Source organism: Silene latifolia, chromosome 7, assembly GCF_048544455.1.
Source record: "Silene latifolia isolate original U9 population chromosome 7, ASM4854445v1, whole genome shotgun sequence".
Lineage (NCBI taxonomy): Eukaryota > Viridiplantae > Streptophyta > Magnoliopsida > Caryophyllales > Caryophyllaceae > Silene > Silene latifolia.
In genome coordinates, this window is record NC_133532.1 from 9,174,096 (window position 1) to 9,186,965 (window position 12,870).

The window sequence follows — 12,870 nt, forward strand, 5'->3', positions numbered from 1 at the left end:
AACCATACAATAAAATACTTACTGCCAACAGTAAGTAAATTTACAGCCCAAAGCCCTGCAAAAACCAATCTAAAACCTTAACAACTTACTTTTACTGACAGTAAAATCTCCAGTTTTTTACTCACCCCACTACTCTGCAACTCTCTCCATCTAATCATCTCCACACAAACAAAAATCCCCAATTAAACAACAACAAACCCTAATTTCACCCCCTCTCTCTCTCCTCTTATTTAATTTCTCTCTCCTGAAGGTCTTCAACAATGGAGATTCGAGGTGATTGCAAGCTAGAAATGGCGATCGCCGCCATGTTAGTCTTGCTATTTGCTTGTGTTGAGCTTGGTGATGCCGCAACTGCTGTCGATGTTTATCGATTAATACAGTATGATCTTGCCGGAGTTCCGTTTGGATCTCGTTTGGCCGCCGTTAATCATCACGCTGGTTCTTCTCTTTCTAATTCTACCTCCGCCGATCTTTCTCGAACCTTTGCGATTCTTCCTCTTCGTGATCTTGATGTTTCGTCTGTTCAAGGTTTTGATTCATTTCTGTTGAATTTTTCGATCATTGTAATGTATTTGTTGTATTGGAGAATTTTGATGTTGTGGTTGAGTATAGTAAGTAGTATATTTCAGTGTATTCCTCGATTCGAGGTTTAATCGGCTTATATTTCTGATTTTGTAGTGTTTTGATTCGATTTTGTTGATGTTTTGATTCGTTAGATTGTAATATATTGTTATTTTTGGTGAATTTTGGTGTTGTGATTGAGTATATGTTAATGTATTCCTCCGTTTAAGTTTTTTAATCTTCTTTGTTTTGGATGTTGTAGTGTGTATTAGATTTTGTTGATTTTGGTTCATAGCTGTTTTGATTCGTTAGATTGTAATGAATTGGTTGTTTTGGTGAATTTTGAGGTTGTGGTCAAGTATATGTTAATGTATTCTTCCGTTCAGTGTTTTTAATCGCGTTATTTTTCGAATTTTGTAGTGTTTTGATTCAATTTTGTTGATTTTCGTCATAATTCCTTGTATGTGATTGTTTAGGTTGAGTATATGTTACTATGTTAGTGTATAGTATGTACGGTGTTGGTGGGTGGGTGTTTTTTTGTGGAGGAGGCGGTTCAGTGTTTAAATGAGATGGTGACTAATGCTTTGTTCCATGCGGAACAGAGCATTAGTCACCATCTCATTTAAACACTGAACCGTGCCCTTTTCTAGATCATGCGAGTAGGGAGTAACATTCAAGATTGTTTAGCTTGGCTAAATGTTAGGTAGTATATTTCTAATTTTGTAGTGAGTATTGAATTTTGTTGCTGTCTTGATTCGTTTAATGTGATTTATCGTGGTTTTAGTGGAAGTTTGATATTGTGATTTGAGTAATATTAGTGAATTCACTGAATTGTTTGATTCCATAGTTTGGAACATTGCCATGTTGGATTGTTTAGGTTGACTATATGTTAGTGTGCTGTTTAAATGTGAGATTTGAGTATGAAGTTGAGGATTGACTGTGGTGGACTATAGTTTCATCAGCACTAGGAAGCTGGAAAGATTGGAAATTTTAGGACGATTTCTTCGATATTGAGCGTTAGGATTCATAGTTGTAGGATTGAGTGTTGTGAGAAGTTAGATCGAGCCGATGAATTGGATCTTGAACCTTTTGATTCACATTCTTAGTTCGAGAGTGTTCTGTGATTCCGAGCATCATCAAGTGTTGTTGTGTAGAGAAGTGGGCGCCTGAGGAATGGCTACATTTGGTTATGGATGAATTGTGCTTGAGTTTTGTGGTTACTATAAAACATATGGGCCGCATTAGCAGCACTGAAAAGGAGACTAGTTGTTTGTTTGCTTGCTTTAACAGTCTCTTTTCCTTTTCTCTTTGTGGGTGCATTTTTTTGGCAGTCGACTTCTAAGTTCTGATCTTTGTTATTGGTCCATATTGGACTGCAGATTATATTAATGAGAAACAGCCACTAGGTGGTTTGCTTTTTTTACTACCTCAAGCATTCAACTCCGAAAAAGGAGAAAGCAAAGGTGACATTGATCCCTCTGAGGAAGAAGCAATAAGAAACAAATTGGTGCAGTTGGAAAGGTTGCTAGTTCATGCAAACATACCTGTGAGTTGGTCAATGATGTTCCCTATCCTCCACACCCTCACTTTTCTTTTATCTCTTTCTTTCCAACGCCGCTTTCAACCCTTACTAGGTTTTGAACATTGATCAGTAATCAGATGATAGGAGTTGGGATTTATTGTGGTCTGCACTTGTTATACACTGATCTTGATCAGAGTGTTTTAACTCTTTATACTAGATGTCACTAACGACACTCAAATATTACATTTCTAGGGAGATAAGGGATAAGAATCGGGGAAGGAAAAACAAAATCAGAAAATGGTTTATGTCATATAAAAGTATATGGTACATGCCAAGTAAAATGCAGGACCATATATGTTCATTAGCTGGTATCAAATTGCTGGTTGGTAATAAGCTCCCAATACACGTGATATCATTTCTTTTTTGAATAGAAATACACAGACTATCTTATTTAAAGTACATGGTATTGGTAGCTGGCATTGAATCAAGCTTGTAACGGCTGGTTCAGCATTCTGGACAAGATTTGGTGCCAGGCATTCATCTACTTGTTGATCGATACAGATTTAAATTTAGCAACTTGGCATGTTCAGCCTATTTTTCTCTTACTAAATTGTGTATTTTCCAGTATCCTGTCTACTTTGCCTTTGAAGGCGAGGATCTGATGGCTGTGCTAGCTGATGTTAAACGTACGGATGCTACTGGTCAGCCTGCTACTGCAACTACTGGCGGGTCAGTGGCCTATTCTTGTTATATGCTTGTCTAAATAATTAGTAAACTTGTTTGATTTCCTACTTTCCTATGGGAGAATCATCTATAATAAGTTATAGTAATAATAGTACACAGTTGCCTCTTTGTTTTCCTTCCTTTACTTTTTTCTGTTCCTGATAAGAAGTTTGAAGATTTGTGTAGTCATTCTTTGTCCTTAGTGTGTGTTCTGTTATGAAATATTTCAGGTACAAGCTTCTAGTTTCAACATCAGAAGCTAGAAAGGTTGCTTCTCCAAGCATTACTAACATTGAGGTAAAGTTTGTCTTTCTGGTTCTGCCCTACAACACTGATATCATTTAAAAACTCGGATTGGATGGGTACGTCATATTTGGGTTTAGTACCATTTTTTGAAGAATCTTGCAAATCCCGGTCTCTTGAATGTTTTTATCTTTCGGTTGCAAATACAATAATCAACAAGCTTTGTGCTTTGTAGGATGTATCTCGACGAATACATATATTAGGATTTCAATTGTGGTTTGTCTGACAACTGAAACTTTGTCTTATAGATGGTTCATTGTTCAAATATTTCCTTTTTGGTATAGGGATGGTTGCCAGGACTGAAGGTGGATGGAGACTCAAATCAAATTCCTACAATTGCTGTAGTAGCATCATATGACACATTTGGGGCTGTACCAGTATGTAACTCTCAAAGTCGTATATCCACAACCTAAGTAGGAATTTTCTTAGTTATTAGTTTTTGCGAGTTTCACCCACTCCTTTCCTTCTTTACAGGCCTTGTCAGTGGGCAGTGATAGTAATGGAAGTGGTGTTGTGGCACTTCTCGAAATTGCTCGGCTATTTTCAAACTTGTATTCAAACCCTAAGACAAGAGGAAGATACAATTTACTTTTTGGGCTAACATCTGGTGGCCCTTACAATTACAATGGTACTCAGAAGGTATTATGCCTTTTATAATTAACTTTCTTGGTTGTCTCCTTGTATTCGTACATTTGGATTTCAGATTTGTTACCAGCCTCTTGCCGTTTTCATAATTAACTGAGCATATAATCTTTCCCATTTATTTAATGTTGTGCAGTGGCTTCGGAGCTTGGATCAACGTCAGCGTGAGAGTATTGATTATGCTATTTGTCTGAATAGCATTGGTTCATGGGACTACGAATTGTGGCTTCATGTGTCAAAGCCTCCAGAAAATGCTTACATAAAGCAAATTTCGAAGGTAAAGACATTCTGAGGACAGTTTTGGGAGTGGTGGATTGTTTGATATGATCAATAGCAATCATTCTTATCTGATACTATATCATACTGGTTTCAGGGTTTCTCTGACGTTGCGGAAGGACTGGGTGTTAAGGTCGGTCTGAAGCACAAGAAGATAAATATTTCAAATTCTAGAGTAAGTGATTTTCTATAATATTTACTTAACCTGATGATTCATATCAAAATGGCGTGACCGTATAGAATAAGTTTGCTGTATTGTGTTTTGGAATCTGGGATATGGCGTTTTTGTTTTTTATATATTTATTATTATTGTTATTATTTTTATTTTCTAAGTTTTTGGTTATACCTGTTGCTTAATCTTTTTACCTGCTGTAGGTAGCCTGGGAACATGAACAATTTTCAAGAGTTAGAGTAACTGCTGCTACTCTCTCTGGACTCTCTTCTGCACCTGAATTTTTGGAAAATTTTGGAGGCCTCTCAGACAGCAGGTAACTCTTGAAGTGACAAATTATGAAATTCTACTCTTTGCTTAAGTGCCCTCAGACGGCCAAGTGCCAACTCCCTTATTCTTGAGATTGGCCCCTTCTGTAACTCTTGATCATTGTACAGGCATTTTGTAAGTGAATCTGCTGTAATCAAAGGTGTCAAGTTAGTGGCTGAGACTCTTGCGGTAATTCTTTGCTTCCAGTTAGATTTGCTTAATTCAATTTGCTTCATTTTTTAATGGCGCTTTGGTTGCAGTGAGTGATCGTGGAGAAAATAAGCGTTAAATTACTGATATTGGTCACCCCATTTAGTAAATATCCACTGTGACACTGCTGTTAATCTTGTTAATACTCCATACATGACATCAGTTATTTTAATTGTGTTGCTCGTCTACCGCTTTTTTTTGTTGGCCAAAATTTTACTTCTCGTGAGAGTGTGCAAGAGGGAAGATTATGCCAACACAGACAAATAAAATGACAGGGCATAGAAGGCGAGAGGCAACATATAATTGTTTTGAATACTTCAAGCTAAAAACTTGGAATGATAAAGTGCATCGTGTATGAATACAGTAGTTCTATGAAATTAAAATAAGTTTCTGCTAAAATCAAGTGGCTAGTTATGAACACGAGATTTGATATAGTGGATGTCGCTGGTAGCTTTAAATTAGACAAATGGTGTATTTCCTTTCCTGCTGAAATACTCTATGATACAAAAGGCACTAAAGGTATCGGGCGAGTGGTATACTGTAAAATTTTCCATTGATTTATTTGTAATACCTAATACTTCGACAAGGAATGTTTACCATGCAATTAACGTCATGTATTTCCTGTTTCACTCTATTACAAGTGTCTGAACGGAAGGTGACATAGGCGTCCAGGGCTTTATGTCCCTACTGTTGTCTTGTTATGTTAAATGCCCATGCCTATGCAAATGGATGTATTTGAGTCATTGTGGTAACACTTTTCATTCATCTAGGTTTGGGCTTAAGTCTTCTTGCTATCATATGTTTGCAACAGTGCAAAATTTAATACATTTGCTTGCATTTTCTTAAACAGAGACACATTTATGGGCTTGATGGGAAGAATACAGAGATATTTGCAGAAGACAGTAGCCTAGCAGTAAATCCAGCTTACGTATCTTCGTGGTTGAGCTTTCTGTCGCAGACGCCTCGAGTTGCTCCCTTTCTAGCAAAAACTGACCCACTTATTAGTGCGTTGAGAAAGGTGAGGTTTTCGCTGATAAGTGAAACTTGACAAACCCTAGTGTCAGGCTGTTTCAAAAAAAAAATGTAATATTGCGCGTCATTTATCCAAATGCCCCTATGAAAAAATAGTTATTAAAAAGTTCTGCAGTTAAATAACATGTGCTTTATCAATATTTTAGCGTACAACCGCTGTGACAGAGACCTTTTGGTAAATTTTTACTTTACTGAGCTAAGTTAGCTATCTTATTCTTCCACTAAACAACATAAATTGATTGTAAAGAAGCAGGCGCAAACAGACCAAGATAGACTGATTTTTTTAATATTTAGTTAGTTGTCGATTGCGCCCTCTCTATAATCTGACGATGAGTGCTGACTTGTAATGTGTTTCGCCAGATTTTTAGATCTACCTGTAGCATGGCCTTCAGTTTGTGAGATCTTACAGCTAAAATATATGCTTCGAAGACCACAGTGTTACTAATTTGTGCTCTTATGATATGCAGGAATTGGCCGAGCATACAGTGGAGGTGAAAGCTAAACATGAAAACCTTGACGGGTTGTTCACCTTTTATGATTCAACAAAGGCCACTCTAAATATTTATCAGGTCTTGTATTTAATCTATGATTCATCTATTTTTCTGGCCATTTGATGAAATTTCTATGCATATTGCTTTGAATTGCTTTCTATGGAACTATAATTAATCTATTGTTTGTTTCAGGTGGCAAGTGTTACTTTTGACCTGCTGTTGTTGCTCGTCGTGGGATCGTACTTGATAGTATTGTTTAGTTTTCTTGTCATCACAACCAGGGTAAATCTTTTGGCCTTTCCCATTTAATTTCACTTCTTAATGTCGGCAGGTTATTAGCTAAGATGTTTCTGAGCCTAAAACCGTCAAGTCATGAGTACCGCTACTCAATGACTTTTATCAAGATAGTTGACTTTATTGGACTAACTAAATGTTGTGTGTATCAATCAGGGTCTCGACGACCTCATCAGTTTGTTTCGAAGACCACCATCCCGCAAAGTAAAAGCTGCTTAATTCTGGGAACATAGGAGAGACACAACAGTTGTTTTTCACGGATTGTTTCTTCGGACAGATTTCTGCTCGGCATTAACGGACACGTTGCTATACTTTTTCCCAGCCGGACATGAATATCGTTGCTTTGAAATTGTCGCTGGTGGCTTTTTTTGATTAATCCAGTATTGTCAGGAGGGATCAGTCTTTTTTGTTGCTCACCTACTAGAATCAGATCCCTCAATGACGAGCGGAAGTCATGTTGATTAATCCAGTATTGTCAGTGTACTTCAATCAGGATTTAGTTGACGAATCATTTCTGCAATTAACATTGTTTCTGATAATCATTCAATCGAACTTTTGTTCATCCATGATGGGCGCTTACATTTAGATGATCGTGTTCTCCATGTTTGGAAATAATTGTTATGCTTTTTATCAGACTATCTCGAAAACTTCAAATACAAGAGGATGTTATGTCAAAGTTGAAAATAACCCTAAAAATATTTTGTCGACAATGATCCTAGTTTTACAAAAGCGGAACTATAAAATCTAAAATAAAATATAAAAGTGATGAAAAAATTGTGAATCGTGTAAAATCTTTTGCTTATCAAAAAGCTTTTCTATTTACCAAAGATGTCTTAGTCAAGTGGTTAAGACGGAAGTATTATGGACAATAGGTCCTAGGTTCGACTCCCCCTCCCCTCAATTGTAATGCGACTAAGTGTACGCTTCATTGGACCAAAAAAAAAAAAAAACTTTTATATTTTTCACCAGTGAGATCTACATGGAGTTTTTCCTCTTTTTTTCGTCTAATTGTTCGTGTATCTTGTGAAGAGAATACTTAAATTATGTGGCCAATTTTGAATGAAAAGCAGTACTATAACACAGTTTATCCCCCGACAATAGTTTGTAGACGCCTGCCGCAACAAGATAAAGAAACCCGGGTCCAAAAATAAAGATAACCAGACTTATATCTACGCCCGGTTGTTCCTATTTCTTCTTTTTTGCCATTTTCTGCCTCAACTTGCCTTGAATACAAAGTATCACCATTTCAAGACTTCACATCATTAGATATGTAAAGAGGAGTCACACAAGTAAAAGTTCAAGTTCAAGTTCACATCCCAACAAAATTCGCCTAAATTCCTATACATAAGGACATACACTTGGATAACTAATCCAACATAGCAATTACGAATTGTGAGCTTTCAGCAAGGCTTGATGGATCATGTCGATAAACTGATTGTCCTGCAACATGAAACAAAAACAAAAAATTAATATTTTTTCAGTGATAACGGGAATAACTACGGAAACTTATATGAGACGGTATTACATGCGAACGGCCCATTAGCCCTGTAATTAACAATGAATACACATATAATAGCGTCCCATAACCAACAAAAACAGAATCAGTAGAGGCAAGCTTGACACACACGGATAAAAGACCCGCCACAGGCTTGATAGAGCATCAAGTTTCATTGCCTTGGAATTGGGGTTAAAGTGTTCAAAACACATTATACAATCCCTTTGCTTTATTTTTGTCACATTCCTATATTAGATTGTTCTGAAATGATAACTGATAAAGACTTTCAAGGGTTGGAACCAAGCGCCGCACAGCGAGTTTTAATAGCTTTGTGAGCTGTTCTGTTGAAACTTGGTTTATAATGGACCATCGAAAAGAGTGTCACAATCAACATTAATTTGACAAAATCTCATCTTCAAAGTGATTTAACACAAATTAGAAACCTACCTGAACAAGTGATAAAAGTGCCGATTGGACCTTTTCTTTACTGATCACCAGACCATAATTAGGAGAAGCAGCAGATGTCGGAGTCAGAGACGGTGGAGGCGTTGGAGGAGGAAATGGTTGGAGAACTGGAGCACCGTAAGGCCGATGTAGATTTGAAAGAGTAGGTTGCAGTGGAGGTAGAATAGGCGAGGATGAAGAAACAGATCCCATCTGAAGTGGAGGCTGCAGTGGCGGATTGGCAGGAGGGAGTGCAAAAAAGGAGGATGGTTTAACTAAATTTGTAGCTCTATTGCTATTAATGCTCGACTCTGACGAATCAAGGAGTGACAGCAAAGAAGCAGAAGTTGAGACGGCATTTGATGCTACTTGTGGTGGTGGGACCATAGTAGGTGTATTGCTAGGATGACTAGTGAGGCCAGCGGTCACTGAAGGCTTGTGAAATCCAGAAATTGTGGGAGTTGGCTGACTTCCCATATTTTTGGCAGACTGCAATACGAAAGCAAGTATAAAACAAACAAGAACTTATATATCCCAGAAAATTACTTAGATTCACGCTATGTATACAGATGAGAACACATAACAACAGCAACAGCATTAACCCAGTACCTCAAAGGCCCTCGCCAAAGGCAAGGCAAGAGATTTGGACGTACGTAACCTTACGTCAATGTTAAAAACACCCCGAGACTAGTCCCCGATGACTATAAAAGAGTGCGTAGTAAAATGCATTGACATTTGACACTGCTACAACACTGTACAAGAAGAATAGATGATAACACATACGCTGAAGAAGCTCATAAAGTCAAGATCTTCAGAAACATCATTGGCATTAGAAGCGACTGATGGTGATGGCTCTAGCGGACCGTCTATGACAGCCATAGTCGGGACTGCTTCTAGCTCTTCAAATTCACTGCATTATAAAGCGATTATCAAAATAAAAATATATTTATCAAGATCAAATCCCTTGTTTATTCGAGTATCTAGAGTTTTACTTAAGACGGGTTGGCTAAACAGGCCAAAGCATTCCGAAGCCTCAACCTTTCAATGTTGAAGTAATGCAAATTCCCAAAGAGTTCCACAGTACCAGCTTCTCAGAGTTGGTAATAATAATTAACTCCTCTCTCACCCAATTCAAAGTAAAAAAATGGTTCGCCTTCATTGTAGAGCATCCATGTTATCATACCGGGCCACTAAGCAGTAAACATATCTTTCTACTCATTGATACAAAAGTTCTACTTTTCCTGGTAAGGATAGTTGTCGGGTACAGTTCTCCCACCCCTGGCCCTGACCCACACACACAGTCACACACGCATAAACACACAAACCAACGATAAAAAAAATGTTTTAGCCTTAAAATCATATCAACGAAGGCAACACAAATCAGCTCCATTATCCAGCTGTTTAACTGGAGAGATGAGCATTAGTTCTTTTCAACATTCGTGACCAAAAAGTTGACACAATTAGACTTAAGAAAACACACAGAAGTTGATTTATATAGGAAGGCTTTACTGTGAAGAACATGACAATCTGAAGTAAGATAAATAAAACGATAAGTGACCCCTCCACCATTTTTTTCTCTGATAAATCATAACATATCATGAGATACGTAGTAGTATACTAAATACCAATTAACCACCTTCTAATACAACAAGTACTTACCTTTTGGATGAAGATATCATTGACTTAGATGGCCCCTTGGAATAAGCATTAATGATCCTGACAAACATCACAATACAAGAATTCCAATCAGATGTCCTCTATTTCAATTTACGGAATATTGGTAGTGAAATGTAGTTCGGAAGGAAGCCATGTGATTGAAAGTTGAAACTATAAACCCATCAACCAAAATTTCTGCAAGGAAGTAGGAGATACCTGCCAAAAAGATTTGACACCTCTTCACATTCACGAGCATTATAAAACCAAATACCATTTACTTCTTGAGCCGCATTTCGGTATAATAAATATGGTACTTGAATTTCAAACTCAAAGTCTCCCAAAATATTCTCCACCAAATTTTCTGCACGATAGAAGTACAAATGCCACTTACATTTCCTTACTCAGCCTATGATTTCTATATATGCACAGAAAGAAAAGGAATTGTCGCAATTCATCCATTGAACAACCATTTTATCCACGCTCAATGATGATAGCAGGCGTCACTAGCATGATACATAGATGCCAGCAATAGATACAATAAGATTGAAGAAAAATGGATAAAAGTATTTCATTCCATGTGCTTAACAATTTGCATTAACTAATCAAGTCCAAAATGTAAGTTCCACCATGAAGAGGTTTCCGATAAACCCTTTCTTAGAGTGTTCTTCATAGATCACTTACATCATAAGAATGAAGTTTGATATTACACCATTTACAAATATCTTCAGGAATGATCGTTCTTTCTACCCTAATTATTCACATACTACGCGACATGACTAAAGGATGATTCATGTTAGCCGACCCCAAATCATTTTGGGATTAAGGCCCTGATGGGTTGTTGTTGTTGTTACACGACATGACTAAAATGGTACTCCTATGTCCATGAATAAACTCTCTGGTTCCCATTCAGGGTTGTCTACCGGTATACTTCCCACTTAGAATCTTTCCTTTTTTGGAAGTCATATTGTTATCTTGTACTCACTACTCACTACGGTTTGTAGCCCCACGTCTTTAATCATCTTGTATTTTCAACCACATCTTATTACATTCTTAATCATTCAGACAAAACAAATTTTAAGGAAGCTTATTCATGGATGAAGGAAGTAACACATATACTAGTTACTCATACCGTTCATGGCTTCATGCAACCCTTACGTCGTAGGTTTAAACTACATAGCTTGATTGCTAAACGCTTTTATGGCAGCAAAGTCTAATCATTAAACTAAATAACTCATCACAATGACAGTAATCAGCAAATGCCAGCAAAAACTCTAACCTGTATTTCGACGATTCATGACGATAAACTGAAACCGAGGTTGAATTTTCCTGACAACAAGCAATCCGATAACGAAACTTAGAATTACACTCAATAATTTAACAAAGACTAATTCTTCCCACACAAAACAAAGACAATTTCAACAATGCACCAATTTAATACACAAAAAATCGAAATTTATGCAAATAAATCAACATTAAAATAGCAAAATCAATAAAATCAAACCTTTTGACAACAAACAACGACCCTTCAACATCCTTGCGACTCTGGAACACAAAATCCCCAAAATTAATACAATTAATACACGAAATCAACGATTAATACAAAAATCAAGTGAATATAACAATTATATATGAAATTAAAATACCCATTGACTAAGTTCGATGTTGAATTCATAGAAAGTAACATGAGCAGCAGTGATGAGAATCTCTTCAACATTTGGATCAATTCGTTGAAGAACAGTTAAATTTAATAGCTTCGTACTATTTTGATCTAGATTTGGCATTAATTTTCCAGTTTGAGCCATAATTTAATTTGATTATGAAGGTCGATGATGTTATCAAATTGAATTGGGGATAAAATTATAAACCCTAGTTTTGTTAGTTAAGTTTCCGTAAGCTAGACTTGTTGGTGTAGAGACTAGAGATTGCGTTTTAAGGTTTGGCTCACTTCTATTCCAAGTCCAAAACTAGTGTCACCAACTTTCATATATTTAGTTTTAGCGATTTTAGACAAGACCGTCTTATATATTCTGCGTATTAATATGAAATCACCCTTTTAACGGGTTCCCTTTAACAAAAAAAAAAAAAAAAAAAAAAAAAAAAAAAAAAAAAACGAGGACGATAAGACCGTCTTTTTGTTATTCATTGAGTTAAATCCCCTATTTACTAAATGAATAGGCGAACTCTATCATTTTTCCGCCAAAAAGCATATTCTCAAAAAAAGAAACTAATTATACTTATGTCCATTCACTAAATAAGGAAACTAAAATTACAATTTAATTCATCTATTATATTTTCATTAAAATTAATCTTTTCATCAAATTATATTATTTTCATTAAACTCTAAACTATATTATTTTAGTTAAAATAAAAAATTTGATATAAAACTATAATAATTTGCTAAATCTTTTATTAATCCTATTATTAGATGATGAGTTGACCCATATTATGTTTAAAACGATCGTTGTTATTACTTTCGTGACAAAGAAAATTGAAAAAAAAAATATAAATTGAAACTCATTATTTTTATGCTATACAAATATTTTCATCAGAATATATTTCAGCACAGGACTCAATTCTCTTAACTAATTTTCAGTTCTAACTTTTATTTATCCAAGCAAAACATAATGATGACAAATGTAAACAATTATAAGGTATCAATATTATATAAATAATTTTATAAAATTATTAAACTTTAAATACCGTGCATTATATGCACGGGGTCTAAACTAGTTATTTACTA

The 12,870-nt window shown here is 36.0% G+C and overlaps 2 protein-coding genes across 2 annotated transcripts; one reads left to right on the top strand and one right to left on the bottom strand.

Annotated features, from left to right (window-relative positions):
- Positions 1–87: 87 nt before the first annotated feature.
- LOC141591638 (uncharacterized) lies at positions 88–7,120 on the top strand. Its single transcript, XM_074412041.1, has 14 exons — positions 88–528; positions 1,941–2,107; positions 2,709–2,812; positions 3,037–3,103; positions 3,394–3,486; positions 3,584–3,748; positions 3,888–4,028; positions 4,125–4,202; positions 4,403–4,515; positions 4,637–4,697; positions 5,569–5,736; positions 6,218–6,319; positions 6,434–6,523; positions 6,692–7,120. The coding sequence occupies exons 1-14, from the start codon at positions 261–263 to the stop codon at positions 6,752–6,754; spliced, it is 1,680 nt and encodes a 559-aa protein (XP_074268142.1). The 5' UTR covers positions 88–260; the 3' UTR covers positions 6,755–7,120.
- A 597-nt stretch (positions 7,121–7,717) lies between these two features.
- LOC141591640 (mRNA-decapping enzyme-like protein) lies at positions 7,718–12,120 on the bottom strand. The gene is made up of 8 exons (XM_074412043.1): positions 11,774–12,120; positions 11,632–11,672; positions 11,407–11,456; positions 10,347–10,491; positions 10,134–10,190; positions 9,258–9,384; positions 8,478–8,963; positions 7,718–7,975 (listed from the first exon to the last, which is right to left on the bottom strand). The coding sequence occupies exons 1-8, from the start codon at positions 11,930–11,932 to the stop codon at positions 7,919–7,921; spliced, it is 1,122 nt and encodes a 373-aa protein (XP_074268144.1). The 5' UTR covers positions 11,933–12,120; the 3' UTR covers positions 7,718–7,918.
- Positions 12,121–12,870: the final 750 nt, after the last annotated feature.

What these genes read in the sequence shown, in the direction of transcription:
- LOC141591638 (XM_074412041.1), top strand. Translation starts at nt 261, where the DNA reads ATGGAGATTCGAGGTGATTGCAAGCTAGAAATGGCGATCGCCGCCATG. An exon ending in TAAATATTTCAAATTCTAGA is followed by an intron (nt 4,203 to 4,402) that starts GTAAGTGATTTT and finishes TACCTGCTGTAG; the next exon opens with GTAGCCTGGGAACATGAACA. An exon ending in GGAGGCCTCTCAGACAGCAG is followed by an intron (nt 4,516 to 4,636) that starts GTAACTCTTGAA and finishes ATCATTGTACAG; the next exon opens with GCATTTTGTAAGTGAATCTG.
- LOC141591640 (XM_074412043.1), bottom strand. Translation starts at nt 11,932, where the DNA reads ATGGCTCAAACTGGAAAATTAATGCCAAATCTAGATCAAAATAGTACG. An exon ending in CATGAATCGTCGAAATACAG is followed by an intron (nt 10,492 to 11,406) that starts GTTAGAGTTTTT and finishes TCTATCGTGCAG; the next exon opens with AAAATTTGGTGGAGAATATT. An exon ending in GTGTCAAATCTTTTTGGCAG is followed by an intron (nt 10,191 to 10,346) that starts GTATCTCCTACT and finishes GATGTTTGTCAG; the next exon opens with GATCATTAATGCTTATTCCA.